The sequence below is a fragment of the Alosa alosa genome, chromosome 18 (genome assembly GCF_017589495.1).
Source record: "Alosa alosa isolate M-15738 ecotype Scorff River chromosome 18, AALO_Geno_1.1, whole genome shotgun sequence".
NCBI classification, from domain to species: domain Eukaryota; kingdom Metazoa; phylum Chordata; class Actinopteri; order Clupeiformes; family Clupeidae; genus Alosa; species Alosa alosa.
Genome location: NC_063206.1, coordinates 7,450,441 through 7,473,942, shown reverse-complemented (window position 1 = coordinate 7,473,942; position 23,502 = coordinate 7,450,441). Strand labels below are relative to the sequence as shown.

Sequence of the window (23,502 nt, the reverse complement as noted above, 5' to 3'; positions counted from 1 at the left end):
CCATGCTATTGACTCGAGACTCGACTCTGACTTTGCCCCTTTGACTTGTAATGACTTGACTTGCAGAATGGGTAAAATTGTATAAAAACAACTATTTTCTGCCCATACCAACTTCAGCAGTTCATCGTTAACGTTACACCTGCATTGCAACGTTATTTTGCAGGTCTTTTAATCAGTCATATGGGTGTGTTTGGGGCGTAACATAATTTTAAACCAATGAGAATGACATCTGTCATTCCCTTTAACGGTGCAACGCGTGATATGTCAAATAAATGCATCGGTATTTTGGCATTCAAAGGCGCATTTGAAGGAGGCTGCTTGCGAGACCGTATAGAATAGTCATTCTTAAACCATGCTTTACTAAAACCTAGCATAGCCTTCACGCGTTTGCACTCGTCTATTTGAACTTATTGGCAAAGTGAAACTAACTTCACCAAGGAGTCAGTCAACGACAAGACAGTTATATGCAGTTACTTTCACTATTGACTGACAATGGGTTACCACCGAAAACATAGGCTGGAAAAAGCAACACTTACCCTAATATTGCTTAAATGACTGAATAAAACATTTATCCTGCAGAGGAGTTGCTTATATCTCGTGACAGTGCGTCTTCAGCTGTGCTCCATACGTGTCTCTCGCCTCTCCCCTAATCACTTTTAACCGTCATTACCAATTTGCAAATGATGGTGAATAACTACTCATTATGAGATGTACAGTATTTCGTAATATATTTGTTCTAATTATGTTTCCCATTGTAATCGTGCAATTTGTAATGCTTTGCATGGACGTGCGCTGGTGTGCGTTCATGAATGATAGAAGAATGGTGCGTGCACCTGCCAATATGACTGGTGACATGCGCTCTTAAAATAGCATATGAACAACTCACCATTGACTTCTGACCAGGTTTAGGTGGTGTATGATAGCGATTTTTAGACAACGCGCTAGGCCCCTCCCTAGGTTGTTAATTGCCACACCCCTGGGCGCAATTCTTAAAAAATAAACTGGCAAAATACCGAATTCAACTTTGCGCGGGTGAATAACGAGTATTACGCCATGCGCTCCCAGTGTGAACTGGACATCCTACTAAATTTGAATAGACTTTTGACGAGTGACGATGCACTTTAGAATGTCATGATAGGGCCCAATGTCTCACTCGACACAGCACAGACAATCTCTAGGCCACTCTTTAAAAACAGCCCCTACAAGATGCTTGGCGATTCTGACCTTTTGAAGATCGAAACTCTCAGCAACAGAGACATGAAACATGCCCCAACTGGTCCCTAACAAGTCAAGAACTAGGCCTACAGTGCATTCTCCTCCAAGATGCCTGGAGCCTTGTGCTCAATATCCCCAAATATGTTGCTGGCTGCACTGCATTCTAAGCCATTCTATGTTACACACAGTCTGACTCGAGTCCAAGTCATGTGACTCGAGTCCACACGTCTGATCTATACAGTACATGTATAAGCACGCACACACACACACACACACACACACACACACACACACACACACACACACACACACACAGACACACACACACAGTGGATTTTGGATGTGTGTGTGTGCGCACGAGAGAGAGCGTGCACAACAACAATTATTTGTCCTTTTGTAGTCATCCAGAACCTAATACTGAAGTTGAAGGGAGCTTATAAGGAGGAGCATGTTCTTTCCCCTGGCCTGGTGGGCTCTTTACGCTACTACATCAACAGAGATCTGGAGACAGAACTCTCCACGCAGGTACACACACATGTCACCTGGTGGACTCTTTGTGCAACTGCAACAGAGGTTATCACCTATCTACATAGACTATCCATTACCATTGACTAGTTAAACATATATGGTTGATATGTAGCAGCCGTGGCCTACTGGTTAGCGCCTCGTACTTGTAACCGGAGGGTTCCCGGTTCGAACCCCGACCAGTAGGAACGGCTGAAGTGCCCTTGAGCAAGGCACCTAACCCCTCACTGCTCCCCAAAGGGCTGCTGTAGCAGGCAGCTCACTGCGCCGGGATTAGTGTGTGCTTCACCTCACTGTGTGTTTCACTAATTCACGGATGGGGATAAATGCAGACATCAAATTTTCCTCACAGGATCAAAAGAGTATATATACTTATACGTATCTAGTGTAAATTCTACTCTGCTATAAAAGTTATTTCCATTATCATTTAATTAAATTAAAGTGAAAACTTTCTTCATTCATCTTCTGTCATCAGGGTGACTATACATTTCAGCCAATCAGTCTCTCACCGGATTCTTTGCAGCCAGTCAGTTTTAAGCAGGACCTTAAATTGCCAGTCGGACAGGTAGTACACTTATTCATCATTTGTAAACAAATTGGAAATAACCAAATCTCAAACTAACCTGGCAAGGAAACTAGTTGTAGTAACATTATGTTTTTTACAGGATTTTGTTGACCTGGAGCTGAAGAGTGGAGAAAGGTAAAAAGTGCCCCTTTGATCTACAACCTAGCCCACTATTCTGTTCACTGATAGAGGTAGACTGGACGTCCTTTGGGATTAGCGAGAAGCTCACCACCACTTTAGAGATTCCAGGTTCTGGTCACATGCAGATCATGACCTTTGACCTCAAGCCAACATTCTATCTGTAATGTACCAGAACCACTAACATTACATAACATGGTTAATTTAGCACTTACCACTACCCTCTTATTATGCCATTTTTACATTTCAGTCACAATATATATAATGTTCAAGTGAAATAAATGTTCTGTTACTATTGTTCTCCTGACTGTTCTGTGACTGTGAATGAAGTTCAAGTGAAATAAATGTTCTGTTACTATTGTTCTCCTGACTGTTCTGTGACTGTGGCCCTTCTAGCTCTGAGCAGGAGCTGGCGCTGCGTCTGGACTTTGACATCCCGTCAGCGGAGAAGCACTTCCTGGAGAAGAGGAAGGTGGTGGTGGGTCGGGCTCTACAGAAGCTGCTGGAGCTCAGGTCTCCACCAGACACAGATAAGGTACAGTGTGTGTGTGTGTGTGTGTGTCAGCTCTCCTCCAGACACAGAGAAGGTACAGTGTGTGTGTGTGTGTGTGTGTGTGTGTGTGTCAGCTCTCCTCCAGACACAGATAAGGTACAGTGTGTGTGTGTGTGTGTGTGTGTGTGTGTGTGTGTGTGTGTGTGTGTGTGTGTCAGCTCTCCTCCAGACACAGAGATAAGTGGTGTGTGTGTGTGTGTGTGTGTGTGTGTGTGTGTGTGTGTCCAGACACAGATCCAGACACAGTGATGTGTGTGTGGTGTGTGTGTGTGTGTGTGTGTGTGTGTGTGTGTGTGTGTGTGTGTGTGTGTGTGTGTGTGTGTGTGTGTCAGCTCTCCTCCAGACACAGATAAGGTACAGTGTGTGTGTGTGTGTGTCAGTGTGTCAGTGTGTCAGTGTGTGTCAGTGTCAGCTCTCCTCCAGACACAGATACGGTACAGTGTGTTTCCCAATTCAGATACTGATATTACAGGAGCCGAAAAGTAAAAACTAGTTTTCAGAAACAACAACAGGAAGAGAAATCTAAAAAATGAACTGACTGTATGATAGGTCCCCCTGGTGGGTGTGGTTTGCTCAGGGGGAGGGACCAGGGCGATGACTGGCATCTTTGGGAGTCTGAGGGCTCTCCAGAGTCTGGGGATCCTGGATGCTGTCAGCTACATCACCGGCGTCTCAGGGTCCACATGGTGAGTCTCCTTGAATGGTTCAGTAACATCACCTGCTAGCACCATGCTGTCCCAATATGGCTTTTCTACAATCTAATTTGACACACAAAAAATTACATTTCATAGGGCCATGTCTATCCTGTACGAGAATGCTAATTGGTCGCAGGGTGACCTGAGCACGATCACTGAGCCAATAAAGACTGAGATGATTAAGAGGTACCAGGACATCGTTTCTACTCGGCAGCTCTCGTACTACTTTGAGGCAAGTGAGCTAATTGGGCTAGGTCATTCCACCGAATCGGTGCCTTTTCAACTTTAAAAATGTTTGTAATTGTTTCGAACAGATTTTTTTTTTCAATGCCTATTAAATTAACACATCTTAACGTGACAAGAAATTGTGTTGGGCCATTTCAAGCAATGCATTTATTTTTTACCATTTACTTATTACATAGATAGTAACAGGACTGATGGTAACAGGACTGATGATTTCATGCTAAAATGCTCATTTCTAGCTAATAGGTCATTTCTTGAATTTCCCCTGGGGATCAATAAAGTATCTATCTATCTATCTATCTAGGAGATGAACCATAAAGAGAAGGAGGGACATCCGGTGACCTACATTGACATGTGGGGTCTGGCTATCGAGCACCTCATCTATGGCAAGGTACAGCAGAGGGCACACGGACAAAGACACAAACATGCATAGAACGACACACTGTCCTTTGTTATGCTCCCTACCCCTACACACACACACACACACACACAAAAACACACACACACACTACAAATATGTGTGTTCCCTTCAGAGAACCATGGTTATGTTATGTACATAACCTTAATATTACGGTATGTTTCCACACAGCTAAACACCTCACAAATTTCAGCCAGCGAAATTATACCAAACCGCTGATTGCAGTGTCTAGCCAGTGGTGGCAAGTGAGCTAATTGGGCTAGGTCATTCCACCGAATCGGTGCCTTTTCAACTTTTAAAAATTTGAAAAATATAATTGTTTCAAACAGATTTTTTTCAATGCCCATTAAATTAACACATCTTAACATGACAAGAAATTGTGTTGGGCCATTTCAAGCAATGCATTTATTTTTTACCATTTACTTAGACTTAGATAATTACATAGAATATTGTAGGATAGTAACAGGACTGATGATTTCATGCTATTATGCTCATTTCTAGCTAACAGGTCAAGGTCAGAAAGGCACATAGTATCTAATGAAAGGTTATTACTTCTAGATATTGGTAATATCAGAATTCATAAATAATTGTTTATATGTACACTTTAAAAAATGGTAACAGGACTGATGTTGCATGCTGGCCCCTCTCTCACAACCCTGATAAAACATGAAAAATAGGACATTTAAGACTTACCCTTTCTTACACTGTGGAATCTGCTTCTTCTAAATGATGTCACTTCCTTGAAATTATGTCACTTCTAGTTTGTACCATTATTTTATAGAGGGTTTTGGTGAAAGTAACAGGACTGAGATGAAATTAAGGGACAATGATACATTACTTATATTTTCTAGGAAAACATATCTATTTATGTCAAAATCATTGCTTAACAATGAGATTACACTTGAGACGATATAAAACTGTGAACATTTACCAATATTTTACAACTGAGAAGTGCTGTTGAAAAAGAAAAAACATAGCGTGGGACAGGCCAAAATCAACCAAAATCCTTACCCATAGCATATATTTATTTGATTTTAATTATTTAAACATATATTTTATTGGCTTTACTTGGTCTTATATTGATGCATATGATCTATAGTAACATTACTTTTTTTTTAATTACACATGTATTTGTTGTTAAAGCAACTTTAGTCAAGTCAAATTTATTCATATAGCACATTTCAAAGCAATAGCATTGCACCAAAGTGCTTTACATAAAATAATAATAATAATAATAATAATAAACATACATATAAACATATAAAAAAAAGGGAGAGGTGAGGGAGTCAGGGAGTGTTAAAAGCTAGGGAGAAGAGGTAAGTCTTTAGGTTGGATTTAAAACTACTAATAGTGGGGCAGGATTTCACAACATCAGGAAGGCTATTCCAAAGCTGGGGAGCATAGACAGAGAAAGCTCCGAGAAAGAGAAAGCTAACTTTAGAACTGATTATGTGTTAGGGATGCAAAAGGCACCGATTCGGTACTTAATGAAGATATACCGGGCTCTTTATGCCTCGACTAAGTTGATGTTGCCTATAAACAACAATTCATGTTCATAGAAACAACAAGGTCACTGAGACATAATATATTTCATACTGTTGCAGCAATGAAATGCAATGTCCGGAAATGCTAGCAGTTGGCCTGTCGACTAGCTGAAAAGTTTGAATGTTTAAACTAACATATACAGTGGTCTATTTAGTGGTGTATGTGCCCTGACTAAGTTTGTGTGGCATATAAACCACAATTTGTGTTGATATAACTACCAATGTTCGTGTAGAAACATTTTTATCACATACACATTTTCGTGTTACAGCTCAGGTTGTCTCCACCATCTTGGTCAGACTTTTTTGTAACTCCAGCCTCCAAACACAAACATGCGGACCTGGTTGGTTCTCAATGGTCCTCATTTGAATAAAGTTAAACTTTCGTCAACTTTGTTTCACTTGCCTTGGTGATTCGCTCTCATTTCGCCCAGCCAGGGCAAATTTTCTCTCTACTCAACCTCAATGAGAGTGAAGCGAAATTTCGCTGTGTGGAAACCAACCGTAACTCTATCAGCAATCAGTAGATTCTGCAAATCCTAGAGCCAAGTGTCTGCTCCTTGCAAGTGCAGAAATGGGAGAGTACCCTCTCTGACCAGAAGAGGGCGGTATCAGAGGGACAGAATCCTCTGCCCATCTACACATCTGTGAACACGAAGACCAAAGGCAGTGTTACAGAAGCAGGTAGTCATTAAACTCTGTTCTGTACAGAATTTTATTTTATGTTAAATGTTTCATTTGTTAATTCATATGACACTGCAGCATTAAGTGCACTTTACCTCTGGAAGATAATCCTGACACATAATCCTATGACTATGTATTTCTTCATTTATCACTGTATTGTCTGCTGTGGTATGTCCATAGTATTAGCCTGGGTGAACCCAGACAACCCTGTTAGCAAGTTAGATTTTTTTTTCTGCAGGTCCGTCTCAAAGGAGTCCATTAATGCCTGTTTACGAACTTGACGTTCGTTTTACTACTTTCGCAGGCGAAACCAGCAGTGAAACTGAATGTAAATTTGTGCATTAGGCTCTTATTAAATCTTTCAGATTCACAGATCTTCCAGACCTGTGTATGTGTGTGTGTGAGAGTGTGTGTGTGTGTGTGTTACTGTCATGTCCTGTCATTGTAGAATGGTGTGAATTTAACCCATATGAGGTCGGCCTTCCCAAGTATGGTGCATTTGTGCCCACTGAGGACTTTGGCAGTGAGTACTTCCTAGGTCATCGGGTCAAGAGACTACCAGAGATTCGACTGCCTTTCCTGATAGGTAAGAGATGACTGAAGCAATGAAGGAGGAGTGTGTGTGCGTGTGTGAGTGAGTGAAAGCTATTTTGTGTGATATTCAACATGCTTATTTATCTAAATGCAGTTTCTGTGTGTGTGTGTGTGTGTGTGTGTGTGTGTGTTTCGTAGGAATCTGGAGCAGTGTTTTCTCCATTAACCTGACTGATCTGTGGTACCATGCCACTGGCTATGTTCCATCCTGGATAGGTGGTGATGTCACTAACACAGGTACTGGTACCTTTAAAGGCCCCCTATGCAACATTTTCAACTTAATAAAACAGTTTAGAGGTCATTGTGATGGTTAATGGACCTGTCGTGGCTTTCCCTGTTCCCTCAATCGTCTCCTAGTGGAAAACCAGCCTTGCAAGATCTACACTAGCGTCCCGGTAGTGTCTGAATCTCAGTCCCGTGAGAAGCGAGAATGAGCGAGAAACACAAAACTCTCTGTACATACACACGCTCCCCTCAAGCACCGATTAGCCATGTCGGCTAGCTATAAGATGGCTTCATCTTTCAGATGTTTATCATGGCAGAGCCAGCAAAAAGACCAAAAAGACGGTTCTGAAATATGCAGCCCAAAGCTGTAGGCGGAGCTCCGTTGAGAAAAAAAAAGCGGCAACAAAAGAGAAATCGGCGAAGAAATGACTGGAGTTACAGAAGGGCCCTTTAAACCCTTAAAGGTTTAGGTTTTTGAACATTCTAAGTTCCGCAACAATTGAAGGTTCTAAAATTCTATGTTGAATTCAATGAACCCAGATATTCTTTAGAATGTTCATTTCCCAACATTCCCGTCACACCGGTGTGACGGTACTCCTTTAAGGGTTAAGGAGATGAGGTAGATGAGAACAGTGTTGATTGACTTTGTTCAGTGTAAGGGTGGGGGCTGTTTCTGAGTGTGCAACAGAGTGACTGCTTTGGGGGAAGAAGCTGCTTTGTGTCGGCTGGTTTTGGCAACCAGTGCCCTGTATCGTCTACCAGAGGGAAGGAGGTTGAACAGTTTGTGACCAGGATGTGAGAGATCTGTACAGATTTTGCTACCCTTTTGCTGACCCTGGACCGGTACAGGTCCTGGATGGAGGGAAGGTCAGCTCCAATGATCCTCTCTGCAGCCCTAATTGTCCGTTGCAGTCTGGCCCTGCCTCGTTTGGTGGCTGACCCAAACCAGACAGTGATGGAAGTGCAGATGACAGACTGAATGATGGCTGAGTAGAAAGTGGTCAGCAGCTCCAGATTAAACTTTCTTAGCTGTCTCAGGAAGTATAACCTCTGCTGGGCCTTTTTCTGGATAGTGTTAATGTGGAGAGACCATTTTAGGTCCTGTGAATCCCAGGAACCTAAAGGAATCCACCTTGGACACTGTGTCGTTCTGAATGGCATGGGGTGGGAGAGGGGGGGACTTCTCCTAAAGTCCACTGTCATCTCCACAGTCTTCTTGGGGTTAAGCTCCAGGTGGTTCTGACTGCACCACTGGACCAGCTCTTCCACCACCTTTCTGTAAGGAGACTCATCACCATCCTGGATCAAACCAATGTCGGTGGTGCCATCTGCAAACTTCAGGAGTTTGGCTCCTAGAGATGCAGTCATTAGTGTAGAGGGTGGAAGAGCAGCGGGAAAAGGACACACCCCTGTGGGGCGCCTGTACTGATAGACCGGGTTTTGGATGAGATGTTCCCTAGTCTGACATGCTGCTGCCTGTCAGTCAGAAAGCTGATGATCCACAGACAGGTAGAGGCAGGCACTGAGAACTGGGTGAGCTTCTGATGTAGGAGTTCAGGCATGATGGTGTTGAATGCCGAGCTGAATTCCACAAACAAGATCCTGGCATACGTCCCTGGGAGGGGTTGTCTGAGAGGCTATTTTTTAACTTCTCATGGTAGCTTCTTTTGGCTACCATGATCTCCTTTGTCAGCTTGTTCCTGGCCTGCTTATATAGGTCCCGATCCCCACTCCTGTAGGCCTCCTCTTTGGCTTGGCGTAGCTTCCTAAGATTAGGAGTGAACCAATGTTGTGTGTTGTGTAGTGGTGGATCATGTGGAGTGTGTGTCGTGTGGTGGCGGATCATGTGTGGCCCTGATTTCTGAGGTGTGTCCTCCCTCTCCAGAGACGGACAGCAGGCCGTCCACACTGGACACCTTCCTGATCAAACCAGCCTCCTACATAGCACAGAGCATCACCAGCTTCTTCAACAGCCGACCAATCGTCAGCCAGATTTACAACTTTATGCGAGGCCTCTATCTCCACTGGGACTACAACAGCAAGACTGGTTTCACCGCCGGACAAGGTAATGTCTTTATATAGTATGGTACATACATATATCTACTATATACATATATATAATATATAATTAGGCTGTGTGTGTGTGCGTGTGCGTGTGTGCGCGCGCGTAAAGCTGGATAATCAAGCTTTAGCTTTTACTAATTAAATGTAAATGTACTCCATCCTTCCGATCCAGACACACACCCTGACGCGTTCCCAAACCAGCTGACCCCAGCTGACCACTTCCTGGATCTGGTGGACGCAGGGTTTGCCTGTAACATGGCGTTCACCCCAGTACTCCGACCCCACAGATGCATGGACCTCATCCTGTCCTTCAACTACTCCTGGGATTCAGATCAGTTTGATGTACGTATCTCCCCTGCTCGCAGAAATGCACTCTGGGAACTCATTGTCTTTCAATGTAACCACAAAGGTGTGTCTCCTTTCAGACACATACGTGAGACGTTGCTATAGGGTAGTGTTTCTATAGGATAGTGTATGGGCTGCAGATTGGAGCTGGTGTTTACCATACAAAAAGCTGGAGTTGTGTTTGTCTGTTTATGTGTGTGTGTGTCAAGGCCGTAGTCATGTCGTAGTCAACATCTGTGGTGGTGTCTGGGGACCCCCAAACAGAATTTCAATACATTTCCTGCCATGCAAAAATATTATTTCAAAACCACAAACAAGTAATTAGTTAAGTCAGTCAATTAGGGTATTCCAAACTTTTGACGGACATAGGCATGGATGGATTATGAATCCCTGGACACATATGCAAAAAGCCCCCCCCCCAGTCAAGATAGGGGGGTCCGGGGGCATGCTCCCCCAGAAGATGTTTTTTAAAAAATGACCCTTTAAATGATGACTTCTGGTGAGTTTTGTGGAAAAAGAAAAGAAGGGTAGAGAAGAAGCAACTTCACACACAGGCTTGGACTTCAGAGGCTTGGACTTCAGGGCCCCCTGAGCTCTTGGGCCCAGTAGGCCCATTCAGTAATCCATCCCTGGACATAGACCTGTGGTATGACTTTATTTGACTCCAAAATGTATATTTTAAAATAAAGTACAAACTAGAGTATCTTTGTTAACCTCTATATTATACAGAATACAATGGCTCTTTGACTAATTACACCTGAGTATTTTTTTAACTAAGGTTTAGACACATAGGTTTGGACCTATAGCCTAATAAGATTTTGTATTTGTGTTTTGATTTTATTATGCTGGCGGCTAAACACACAATTTTAACGTACTTTGAAAGGGACATGATTCAGTAATAGGCTGCTAAGACAGGCCCCTCTTCTGTTTGACTCACCTTACGTTACCCCATGCATTATAGCCTGGTCTCTGACAGAAATTACGTTTTGTGCCATTTTGTTCACCTTCAATTGGTCAGCCCGATCAGTGGGCTGCGGCTGACGTGCCCTTGAGCAAGGCACCTAACCCCTCACTGCTCCCCGAGCGCCGCCGTTGAAGCAGGCAGCTCACTGCGCCGGGATTAGTGTGTGCTTCACCTCACTGTGTGTTCACTGTGTGCTGTTTGTGTTTCACTAATTCACTAATTAGTGAATTGGGTTAAATGCAGAGACCAAATTTCCCTCACGGGATCAAAAAAGTATATATACTTATACTTATATAAATTCCTTTTTTTGATTATTTGTAGACTATCACCGCCAGTGCATTGTAAACGTTTTTTCCTGTTGTGTGCCGTCACCACACGAGTCCTAGCCTACACTACGTTTTGCCTGCATGGATGTGCGATTGAGTGCGCATCTAAATGTAACATGCAAGATGCAGAGGCCTATAAACAGGTTCATTTCTGACATTGCTACTAGCATATGAATGCATTATATATGTTAAAAGACATGTGAAAGAAATGACTGACACGGGCACAAAATTAATCATTTAAACTAAAAGGGCACTACGTTTCACTTTCGCTATCACTGCGAGAAAATAGGCTACAGTTTGGAAAACGCTTCAAAGTTCCCTTTGAGTCTGATCGGGTCCAAAAATGAATGGGGTTTCCTCAGCTCTGGAACCGACTTTCAGATGACATCAAAAAGGCCCCAACTGTAGCCAGTTTTAAATCTAGACTTAAGACCAAACTCTTCTCACATGCCTTCTGCTAACTGATCGAATGTAGATCCTGTTATCACCGAGTTACAAATTCTGAATCTGTCTTCTAATTATTCTACCTTGTGTCTTATGTTTTGTTCCTGTTTTATGCTATTATTTACTATTACTCTGCTTTTGTTTCTGTAAAGCACATTGAATGACCCCTGTGTATAAAATGCGCTATAGATATACATGACTTGACTTGACTTATTAGGTGCTGAAGAAAACCCAGAAGCACTGCACTGACCACAGGATCCTGTTCCCTCACATCGATTTTAGCCATGTGGAGAAAAAACCCATGAAGGAGGTGTATGTGTTTGAGGACAAGAACAATCCCAAAGCTCCCATTGTGGTTCACTTCCCCATGGTCAACCTCACCTTCAGAAAGTTCAAAGCCCCAGGTTAGTGGACAGCAGCACAACCACTAACTATAGTGTACAGGACAGAAAGAGCAATGTTGTATTCAGAGGGCTTTCTTTCTCATGTTATTGAGTGGGGATTTTTAAAACAATTGAATATCATGGGGGGAAAAATTACCGTAATTTATTTCAATATAAATAATCTATATTCATTACACATAAAGTGACATATTTTAAGCCTTTTTTTTGTTTTAGTCTGGATTATTCTAATCTTGAAGATTACAGTTTACAGCTCATGGAAATCAAAAATCCTGTACCTTAACATACTAGAATGAAGAATCTATAATACAGAAATGTCGACCTGAGAAGAGCCCTAATCAACTAATTAAGTCAAAATACCGTCAATGGTTTCCTGAGCATTTAATCTCTCAGGGTAATGGACTTTTTGCCTATATTCAAATTTGAGATGCACTGGTATGTTTCACTTATACTCAGGAACATGAGTATTTGGATACATCTTTGGCCAACCAGTGGATGCTTCCTTACTCTTTTGCATAACCTTATTGACTTTTGCTAATTAGGTGGACTGAATGTCTCTTTGTAGGAGAGTGGGAAGTCAATCAATCAATCCATTTATGTACTACCTTTCGTGAACAACGTGCTGAACAATAAACACCAATTCAACATAGAAAAAAAACAAAACATGTCAGGAATAAAGACACCAGTTAGGTCCAGCAAATTGATACAAATTTGCTGGACCTAACTGAAAAACAGTACACCTTTTATAATACATATTACAAATAATAAAATGGTGGGAAGGATGAATTGAATGATATTGAGATCTATGTGAGAAGTGTCAACTCTACATAATATACTGCTAAAAATATTTAGGGAACACTTCAATCATACACTGGATCGGTACTCTGACACTGTTTGGTTAGTAAAAAAGTAAAACTTTTGAGCCGAGTGTTTTATTTTGCAAGAACTGTCAGACATGTACAGACATGTACAGTGTACACACAATGTAGTTTGAGAATGGAGAAAAGGGTGGAAGGTTTCAAAAAATGGGTTTTAACAATTGTGGAAAACTGTAAGTGTTCCCTTAATTTTTGTGAGCAGTGTATGTTATCCAGGCCCCCTGTTCCAGTATTCGGCCAATCCTCTTAATGTTTCAGGCTCCACCCTCTTCTCATTCCTACACCATTCCGTGTATTGACTGTGTCTTGGAAAAAATAAGGCAGTCATCGTTCAGCTTAGTTTTAACTTCAAAAGTTCATCTTCTTGCTTATTATGTTAAGGTGTCAAGCGAGAAGGGGTGGATGAACTGAAACAGGGAGAGATAGACGTCATCACTGGCGATTCGCCGTACCACACTATGAACCTGGCCTACCAGCCTGAGGACTTCCAGAAGCTGATGGATCTTTCTTCCTACAACGTCCTGAACAACAGCGACATCCTGCTGTCAGCTCTACGGAGGGCTCTACAGAGAAAGAATCCAAGAAGACAGAAGTGAACACTGACTGACTGACTACTCTGTGAGATAACATTCTTACAAAGACATCAATGATGGCATAATAAAGTAAAAAAATATTTAGGATATAGCACAATAAAGTAAAAAAGCTTTAGGATAGCACAATAAAGTATTATCATCATAAAGTACTTATCAAGTAGGCTACTATTTAACACATCATCACATAGCACAAATGTGTCTCAAAACAACAAGATGAACAAACAAATCAAATCGTTACGTAATCAAAGAAACCTATATAGTGATGGTGGAATTACATGCTTAGTGCCCAAGAGCACTGCGGGCCATTTTGTGAAATGACAACAAGCCTTCACACAAGAGGAAGAGAACAATAGAGCTTCACAGTCCCGCCCACAGGAGTTTCCGGAAGTAAGAATTCAATGCAATTTCTCCATTGACAATTCGGGTATAAACCATAAAAACTTAACTGCACATGGTAGACTTAAAACCAGCTACGGCTGTACTAAGCGATTGTGTATGCTCATATAGACGCCAAAAGTTCACGGGGCACTAACCTCGTTTTGAGATAAATGTCTTTTATTCGCGATGTCTTGGATAAATACTTCATTACCCACAATCCTGAACAATCCCACAGTGATGCCTCTGATTGGTGGAAAGGCCGTTATGATCATAGTTTGAAACTCTTTAGCGAAAATTATTGACAAAGATGGCGGAGTCTAAATTACTGCATACGGCGAAAATCTTCATGTGAATAAAAACTTTCTAGACGAACATTGGTACTTGTATCAACAATGATTGTGGTTTATATATCACACAAACTTAGTCAGGGCTAATACACCATCAAATAGGACACTGTAAATGCTAGTTTAAACACTTAACTTTTCAGGTAGCCGACATTTAGAATGTCATTATAATCCTGCTAACATTAGCCTACATGCTGCAACACAGGTATGACATATATTATTATATATTATATATATATATTCAGGTATGACAAATATTATTATATATTATATATATATATTCTTGAATTTCCCCTTGAGGATCAATAAAGTATCTATCTATCTATCTATCTATCTATTATGTTTTAGTGACCTTGTTGTTTCTATGAACATGAATTGTTGTTTATAGAAAACAACAACTTAGTCGAGGCATAAAAAGCCCTGTATATTCTCATTAAGTACTTAAACTTTTGAACTAGCTAGCTAGCTGATAGCACAAGCTGGATGCTACCACCGGCTAGAAACTGCAGTACCTGCTAAAATGGTTAGCAAACCGTCCAAGCCCCCGTGAATATTTCACTGTTTCAAGGACGAAATCAAGAGTGTCCAAAGGGGTGAAAACTTTAAATCGGGTCACATTATTGACTGCTGTGTGTCCGAGGGTCAGCTTGTGGGTTTTGTAAGGGCCAGCATGAGGGTCAAGACCTACAAAGTAGTGTGGTGAGTTTTGCAGGGAGGTTGGTAATCTAGATCTAGTTAACATTAGGCTACTGTAGCCTTCATACTGTAGTGTACGAGTCATATCATTAATCCTTAACCTAGAAATACTTCTTAGCCTGACGAGCCAGACCCACATTAAAATGTAGGGTCTGGGCACTCACCGTTCACAGTGCTCAGTCCGAGGGGCGGGATAATCGGTTGTCTTTCAAATTCCCTCTGTGAATTCAGTGAGGCACGGTGGTTTATGGGATGAGTAGTTCCTTCGCTCGGAATTGAAAATATGTACACAGTCTTGTACTTTTGACTTTTTTTGGACTTTCTCTTCGTTTTTTCACTCGAAATGATATGTTGTATGCTTATGAGTTAACGCCGTAGCTGATTATCCTAAGACATGCTTTAAAACTCTTTAGATACGGATTTATCCAAAACGTCAATGGGAGAAATGAATGGGAAATTTACTTCCAGAAACTAAGCTCTCTGGAGGAGGGGCGGGACTGTGATGCTCTATGCCAATGGAAGCTCATTTAAATATAAATGGAAGGCATCCTAGAAGTTAACTTATTCGGGACCTAGTCACAATTTCACTGTTATTGGGGTTTTGCCATTAATGGCAGCGTCTAGTTCTCAAGCAATGTATTATAAATAAAACATAACAATAAAAACAGGTGCAATGATCTCCAAGGGCTAATTACCATAAGTTCACACCACAGGTTGGCTAAATGTGATCCTTTAGTATAAGTATATATACTCTTTTGATTCCGTGAGGGGAAATTTGGTCTCTGCATTTATCCCAATCCGTGAATTAGTGATTACACACTTAGCACAGTGAACACACAGTGAGGTGAAGCACACACTAATCCCGGCGCAGTGAGCTGCCTGCTACAACAGCGGCGCTCGGGGAGCAGCAAGGGGTTAGGTGCCTTGCTCAAGGGCACTTCAGCCGTTCCCACTGGTCGGGGCTCAAACCGGCAACCCTCCAGTTACAGGGCCGGAGTGCTAACCAGTGGGCCACGGCTGCCTAAAAAGCAACATCGAAAACATGTAAACTGTACACAACGAAAGATCAAAACAGCCTTATGCAGAGAAATACAATAAATTAAAGACAATCTGTATAATGACCTGAATCATCATCATGTTTATTCTAAATCGTAAAAAGAAATCAAATAAAGAAAGTAAAACTCAAAGATAAACCCTTTCTTGGGAGCAGAAAGCTTAAAGCTGATGTTTGTTTTGAAAGCTTCCTGACTCAACAGAGATGGCACTTATAGTATGACATGTCGACCAGGCCACCCTTATCCTCCACCTCCAACTACCACCTACTGCAACACGCACACACACACATACACACTCCCCAGGGACAGACAGACAGTAAAAAGGCTATTGTAGAAATAAATCATACTAGATTTGGCCGGCAAATTTTACACAAGTGGCACAGACTGTAGCCTTTTATTGGGCAATCGCTAGCTGCTACTTGTAGCTTAAGCGTGTTGGTAGCCTAGCTTCACTATTTCCTGAATAAAGTAACTTTTCAATAGCCTAACTTCTTTATTTATCAAGTAGCTTAGCCACACAAGCTACACTTTTCTTGTCATGTGTAATTGGCACAATTTAAAGTAGCTTCCTAGAGAACTAGCCTACTGCTGTGTTTGTGTTACTAATACATTTGACTGGGTGGTAGTATTGTGTGTTTTATTCATGGCAGAGTAACTGATAGTTTAGCTCACTACAATTTTGAAGTAGCTTGCCCAACACTGTATTATTCACATTTCATTTACCCTAACAAGAATAAGATGCCTCTCAAATTCCTATTCATTTATTTATTTTATATATCTCCCCAGAACAACTGCCTTGCTCAAGGAGACTGTGAATGAACTGAACAGTCTCCTCACATCCCTGGAACTGAGGAACGTGCAGCTCTTCATTGCAGTATTGCAGGGCATCTGCTACACTGTGACTGAATATTTGATTTATGAGCTCCACCTTCATCACCTGCATTCACCACTCTGTGTCCCATTTTCCCATCGTCTGGTTGACTCAGTCCTCTTTTATGGAGTTTACCTAGTTTCACTATGTACTGCTATCTTATTTGCCCACCTGCTGTCTGAATCACTTTTTTCTTAGCCAAAGTGTACCCCAGCAATTTTAGCAAGGTGGGAACATACAAAATTACATGCACCAGTTGTCGAAATCATAGAACCAACTGCATGACAGTAACCTCTGTCTCACTGAGCCTGTGAAGACACTCCCTGATTCTTTACTGATTGCAATGAACGGGGCTGATCTTAGCAGTTTCTAAAATGTTTCTTAATTCCTCTTTATTTAATCTCTTCATTGGGGCTGAAACCTTTCTGTGAACTGTAAATAACAGATGCTGTTGATGAACCCATTGACACTGTACAAGTGACAAGTCACCTTTTTGTCTTAAATTGATGAACTGTTACACTTACTATGCCAAACCAATGTCTGTTTTTTAAGGATCAGAAACAAACCTACAAACTTGCACTTTACAATATTTATTGAACTTGTCTAACAAATGCTGTTGATATTGAACCCAGCTACTCCATTTCCTTTACTTATGCCACACCATTGTCTGTTCATCAAACTTTATTTTTGATGGCACTGAACTGAAAATGTTAATGGATTTTTTTTCCGTCAATTTAACTCATTAAAACTTGTATCAAACCAGTTTCTGTCTATGCTGTCAAACATGGATTAGTTATGTTCCCAGTGTTTATATTGGATGTCATCACTTTATAATATATCATAAATCAGAATATTCTAGAATATATGAATATTAAAATACACACAACCATGTTTCCTGTATCATACAGCTTTTCTACTGGGAGGTTTACAACTTATGTCAATTAGTTTGTCACTAAACCACATAGGCCTACTTGGAATACCCCTCAGATGTCTGAATGCACTGATCTCACTTAAATGTTTATGGAACCTTTCTGTGAATAATGTTGTTGATGGAACTTTTCTGTCAACTGTGAACTATATTTAACTCATTAAACTTGTATCAAACTAGTTTTGTCTATGCTGTCAAACATGGATTATGTTCCCAGTTTTGATATTGGACGTCAGTTCACTTTATATCATATCCTCCTGAGACCGAATCCATAGACCTATGTCCTCTGTAGTGGATATACAGTAAGTTATAGATGCATACCCCTTTACCCCTTTGAGCTATTCTATCAATTCCTGTGGTCTTTTAAAGAGGGCATCCTGGGCTTTCTAATGATATATCATGTGATTGGCTGGGTTGCTGGGAACCTCCTCTTTCTTGTTCTCAAAAATGGTTGACATCAAAACAAGCACATTTTATGGAAGGAGGAGAGATAAGTCAAATAGTGTCTTCTTATTAAGCATTCATTATGATGGCAATATGGTCTTGTTAATGAAAATGACAGGAATCATATGATTAATTTTGAAAGAAGTTAAGTTATTTACATTTTGACTTTATGAATGTCCATTATAATGGACACCAGTACCAAAAGATTTCGATTTTTTGGGAAGTTTAGGAGATCATTTGTATAGGATGAATGAGGGGGGGTCAGATTTGGAGCTCTCAGGTGATGAGTGAAACAGAGATGAGGACTATGTACCTATGCCTCAAGAAGATAGCTAGGAAGAGTAAGACTAAAAAATTAATTATCGCAGATGAAAGAAAAACATGAAAATGAAATGAACAATCCAGAAAAAAGAAACACAACTGTCCAAAAAGGCCAAAAGTAGTCTAGAAGGACAAATAACCTTTTCCCTTATATTTGGTTAAGTTTACCCTTAATTTAATACCACTAAAAGCAGAATGTTTTTGTCCATTTTTGTCTATTTTCATACTTTTCATAAAACAATCCTTTTGTCCACCACAGGGGACATGCTATAAAATGTAAAATTAAAATAAATGTTTTTTTTTAATCCTAAATAGAAAGGAAATCACAAAAAAAAGAAATTGTTGGACACTTTTTCTTGGTTCCCAGGAAGATATATCAGAATATTCTATTACTGTTAAACCCACTATGAATATTTAAAATACACTAAATCATGTGTCCTGTATCATAGCTACATGTATGACCTTTGCAGCAAAAAAAAACGCGTGAGAATCTGTTCAGTATTCAGTGAGATATGATTAATTAAGTGCGCTGACAGCTCATTGCACCGGCCAAACAGATTACACCGAGTGGAGTGGATGACCGGTCCAAGATGGTGGCTCTACGTCTCGTCAGTGCTAGTAGGGAGTAGCGGTCGATGCAGCGTCTATGTATATTATGTCGTTGGTCTGGGCATTCACCCTTCGCAGTGCTCAGTCCAAGGGGCGGGATAATTGGTTGTCTTTCAAATTCCGCAATAGGACAGCTATGAGTTCCATGCGTTTCCCACCAGCGGAGCTTGGGGCAGCCGTGGCCTACTGGTTAGCACTTCTAGCACGGACCTGTAACCGGAGGGTTGCCGGTTCGGACCCCGACCAGTAGGCACGGCTGAAGTGCCCTTGAGCAAGTCACCTAACCCCTCACTGGTACCATACCCTTCAAATTCATTTTGGTAAGAGCAAGGTTCCCACATATAACAAATAATCCTGTTTAGAATAAATATTGTAATGATCTGAGCTTAGCTGTTATGACTGTGCTCCCATGATGCTGTGCAGTATGTGTAATGTTCTAAACTGTCTAAACCATGTGGGTTGACAACGTTGTATGTCCTGTCTGTTGTGTTTATGTTTGCAGCTAGTTACAGTGTTCATAATTAGGGTTGGGTGGTGTGTGTTTTAGATACAGCCTCATATAGATGCTTAGTGCTGGAGCATAACAGTCAGGTCTGGCCCGGAATTATGTGATCGTGTGTCTTGGTGCGTAACCAATAAAGACCTTTATAAGATAACCTTGCAGTTTGTTACAATATGATCAACAATTATGGTGCTAGGGCCACCCAAAAAGGGATAAGTCACACATGCCGTCAACATTATTTAGGACTTTGGAGACCCATGCACCTCTCATCCAAACAGTAAGGAATGTTGATTCTGCCTACAGAATTGTATAGTACAGGCTACAATGATCTACTACCCCAGTTTCCAGCCTTCTACCACTATTAGAACAGACGTTATGGGCTTCCAAAAATGGCAAAAGATAAAATGTGAAATTCCAATGTGTCAATTAGAGCCGTGGCACCCGGAATTCAAATGGACGCCACAGACAAACCGTTTGAGATATTGACCTGAAACTTCAGATTCCTTTGTTTGGTAACATAAGGCAGATATTTACCGCTTTTCAGCAAAATATGATACCCCGATATTGGCTGTTTTCACATGGAATGACCCAATTACATGAACATTTTTTACCGTAGAACGTTGGGAAATCCCATTCAAGTCAATGGAGCATTCTACTAGCATTGTGAAGAGCCATATAATAAAAAAAATATTAAGTGACACATACACGTAAGAGGTCGGTAATAGGTGACATTTCTATATATTCAATATTCATATTTCTGTTGCTGGAATTATATGCAAATTACCATATTTTTACACAGATATTGCTTCATTTACATATTTAAACATTAGATTTCAGAAAACCTGCCATAAAAATATTTATATTTATGTGAGTAAACAACTGGTGATATCTAGTAGTTAGAATGTTTGCCCTGTTCACTTGTAGTGATCACCTTTAGATCAAAAGTGTTTTTGAACTCTGTGTGTGAATTTTCAAAATCTCTGTTGGGTTACTGAGACTAAAATCATTCAGTATGTCCTAAAGAAGCCTCATGTTCAAATGTGATGGTTTATCCGCCTGCTAACAGTATTGGTGAAAATGTGCACTAAGCCACCCCACTATGTAGTACTATTAATTGAGTAGGGGTGGGTGAGTGTGTGTGTAAGAGAGGTGTTTGTGTGTTGATTGAGTAGGGGTGGGTGAGTGTGTGTGTGAATAATACTGACCTTTTCATGCGTACATTTTAGGGAGTCTGAATCTGAAGACTCTGATTTGGAGTCTGAAGATGAGGAGTCGGACTCAGAGCCTGAGCCACCAGCAAGGAGACCAAAGAGGGGAACAGAAAGCAAAGGCATTGAGGAGACTACGACAAGCTCACCCGTGGAGGCATGGAACGGCACAGACGAGGCACATCCCCGACAGAATATTGCTGTAGATGAAAGATTGGTAAAGTCCAAGGCCCAGACTGGACTGAAGCAGTACATGAAAAACAAACGGAGGAAGTGGGGCTTTAAGTTTTTCGTCTTGGCAGATTCGAGCAATGGATATACCTGGGACTTCACTGTGTTTGAGGGGAAAAACCATCATCGGACAGGAAAGGGACTTGGCTATGACACAGTAATGGATCTTGTCACACCAAAGGTGCTAGGAACTGGTTACAAACTGTATGTAGATAATTTCTATACCAGTCGGACCCTGTTTTTTGACTTGCTGGAAAAGAGAATTGGGGCATGTGGGACAATTCGCTCCAACCAGCTTGGACCCCTCAGACTTAAATCAGGGCAGCTGGACAAGAAGTCTCCCCGGGGCTGCATCCGTTGGATCAGGGAAGGACCCATCGTGTTTGTCCAGTGGAAAGACACAAGAGATGTCCTGATGTGCTCAACAATTCACAAGGCCCACGGATAGGACACCGTTCAGAGGAATATGAAGGATGTAGAGCAGTGGCCCATGAACAGCATTGCTGTTCCACCAGCCGTCCTGGATTACAAGTTTGTACTCATAATATTAGGCTACTGTTTTGAATTGTACAGTCAAACGCGTAATTGACCAAGAAGACACAAAAGTAGTAGGCCATTTTGTTTGTGTGTGTATTAGTAGCACAAGTTTTTTTCTTGTCATTTCCAGCTAGAAGAAGCAAATTGGTCTAACAGAAATCCACAAAATAAAAATTTGGCTTGGATATGAGTTAAGATTCGTCACCTAGCCTGAGTGACAAGCCAGACCCACATCAAGATGTAGGGTCTGGGAACTCACCATTGGCTGTGCTCAATCCGAGGGGTGGGATAAACGGTTGTCTTTCAAATTTCCTCTGCACGCAATAGGATAGCGCTACACCCCATAAGTCCCATGCGGAGCTAGTTGGTAGATCAAACTTTTGCCAACTAAAAAAAAAGCTTAACTCAAGTCGCGGCCAAAGCCGATTCAAAGACCGCTGTTCGCCAGCAGTAGCATCCATCTTCTTTGTTTTCCAGTAGCAGGGAATTCACGCGGAACCGTCTTAACTCTGCCGTCATTATGTTAAACCTGCCCACCGACTCTATACACGATGTGATTGGCCTGACTAGAGTTTGTTTTTTCCAGCTCACAAGCCAATAGAGAGTTGCTAGACAACCCTGGCTGCAAATTACATTTGCTGCTGCTAGGGTACTGTATGTCTAGATTTCTAGGCTATTTGTCACCTATTTTGATAGGTAGTTTTTTTGAGTAAAAGGCATTAAAATGTTCTGACATTTTACAAATAAGACAACTGACTGATTAATCAAGAAAATGGATAAATCAACTGGACAGGGGATGTAGCATTAATAACTTTGGCCTAAGTGAAACATTTCTATTCCAATTAACATTTCAATCATCTTTTTTTTGTCCTTTCAGGAACATGGGTTGCCTGGACTTGTCTGTTCCCCTGATTGGCTATTACAACGTCCTCCACAGAACTAACAAGTGGTACAGATCTTTCTTTTATCACTTTGTGGACATCGCCATTGTGAACGCTTTCATCCTAGCAGTTGGCCAGTGCTAAAGGAGAGTGGGCAATGACACAGACAGAGTTTCGTGAAACGCTTGTGCTCGAACTCCGAGCAGCTGGGACGCCTTCCAGAGCTGCACAAAAAGCCCCACTATCCTCTTCTGAAGATGAAGATGATGTTTGTCCAGATGCTGATACAGTAGGTGGTGGTGCTGGTACAGGTGGTGGTGCTGGTGCTGATGCTGGTACAGGTGGTGGTGCTGATACAGGTGGTGGTGCAGCTGCCTTACACGCTCCCAAGTACTTTACTAATGATGCTACCATTGGTCAGCGGCAGTGTTAGCTTTGTCATCGGAAGACTCCTTTAGGTTGCAGCACCTATGACAAGCCTTTGTGTTTTGTCTCTGGCCGAGACTGCTACAACCTATGGCATGACCAGCAAAACGTATAAGTGTCTGTGTTTTGTTCATGCAGGGGGGTTTGTACTCTGCCAAACTGTATATATATAGTGTGCCATGTGTTGGTAATTTTTGAACACTGTATGTTTTGATTTTTGTACAATTTGTTATTAAGAGTAAAATGTATACTAAATGTATGAGTATGCTTCTCCTGTGTCAAAATGTCTGACATTAATCTAAATGATTGACTAGGTCAACGAGTTCTGAAGAAGTAAATTTTACTTTATTATGCTGCAATGTACAAATTCAGTCATTACCTTTATGAATAGAAAATGACTCTTTCATATACATTTTTGATTCATTAGAAAATTCAAGAATAAAACTCAAAAATCAGTATCCCAAAATATTAGAATAAAGAGGTTATAATACAGACATTTCAACCTTTTGAAAAGGCACAGAGGGTCATTCTGTGTCAAATCACCCAGTGGCTGACAGGTCACCCTCTTCAAAAAAATCAGAAAAAAATGACAGGTGTTTGTAGGCCAGTGTTTTTCAACCACTGAGCCGGGGCACACTAGTGTGCCGTGAGACATCATCA

General features: G+C 41.2%; 1 protein-coding gene across 1 annotated transcript in view; it reads left to right on the top strand.

Moving 5' to 3' along the window:
• Nucleotides 1-16,728, top strand: part of pla2g4f.1 (phospholipase A2, group IVF, tandem duplicate 1) — a 46,338-nt gene extending 29,610 nt beyond the window's left edge. The window contains exons 8-22 of the mRNA XM_048270130.1: nucleotides 1,616-1,740; nucleotides 2,216-2,305; nucleotides 2,406-2,440; nucleotides 2,840-2,978; nucleotides 3,546-3,682; nucleotides 3,788-3,923; nucleotides 4,239-4,325; nucleotides 6,466-6,577; nucleotides 7,026-7,163; nucleotides 7,310-7,408; nucleotides 9,282-9,461; nucleotides 9,633-9,802; nucleotides 11,757-11,943; nucleotides 13,200-13,436; nucleotides 16,671-16,728. Coding sequence (XP_048126087.1) covers nucleotides 1,616-1,740; nucleotides 2,216-2,305; nucleotides 2,406-2,440; nucleotides 2,840-2,978; nucleotides 3,546-3,682; nucleotides 3,788-3,923; nucleotides 4,239-4,325; nucleotides 6,466-6,577; nucleotides 7,026-7,163; nucleotides 7,310-7,408; nucleotides 9,282-9,461; nucleotides 9,633-9,802; nucleotides 11,757-11,943; nucleotides 13,200-13,414 — 1,850 coding nt within the window. The 3' untranslated portion in view covers nucleotides 13,415-13,436; nucleotides 16,671-16,728. The remainder of the gene's footprint in view (nucleotides 1-1,615; nucleotides 1,741-2,215; nucleotides 2,306-2,405; nucleotides 2,441-2,839; nucleotides 2,979-3,545; nucleotides 3,683-3,787; nucleotides 3,924-4,238; nucleotides 4,326-6,465; nucleotides 6,578-7,025; nucleotides 7,164-7,309; nucleotides 7,409-9,281; nucleotides 9,462-9,632; nucleotides 9,803-11,756; nucleotides 11,944-13,199; nucleotides 13,437-16,670) is intronic.
• Nucleotides 16,729-23,502: the final 6,774 nt, after the last annotated feature.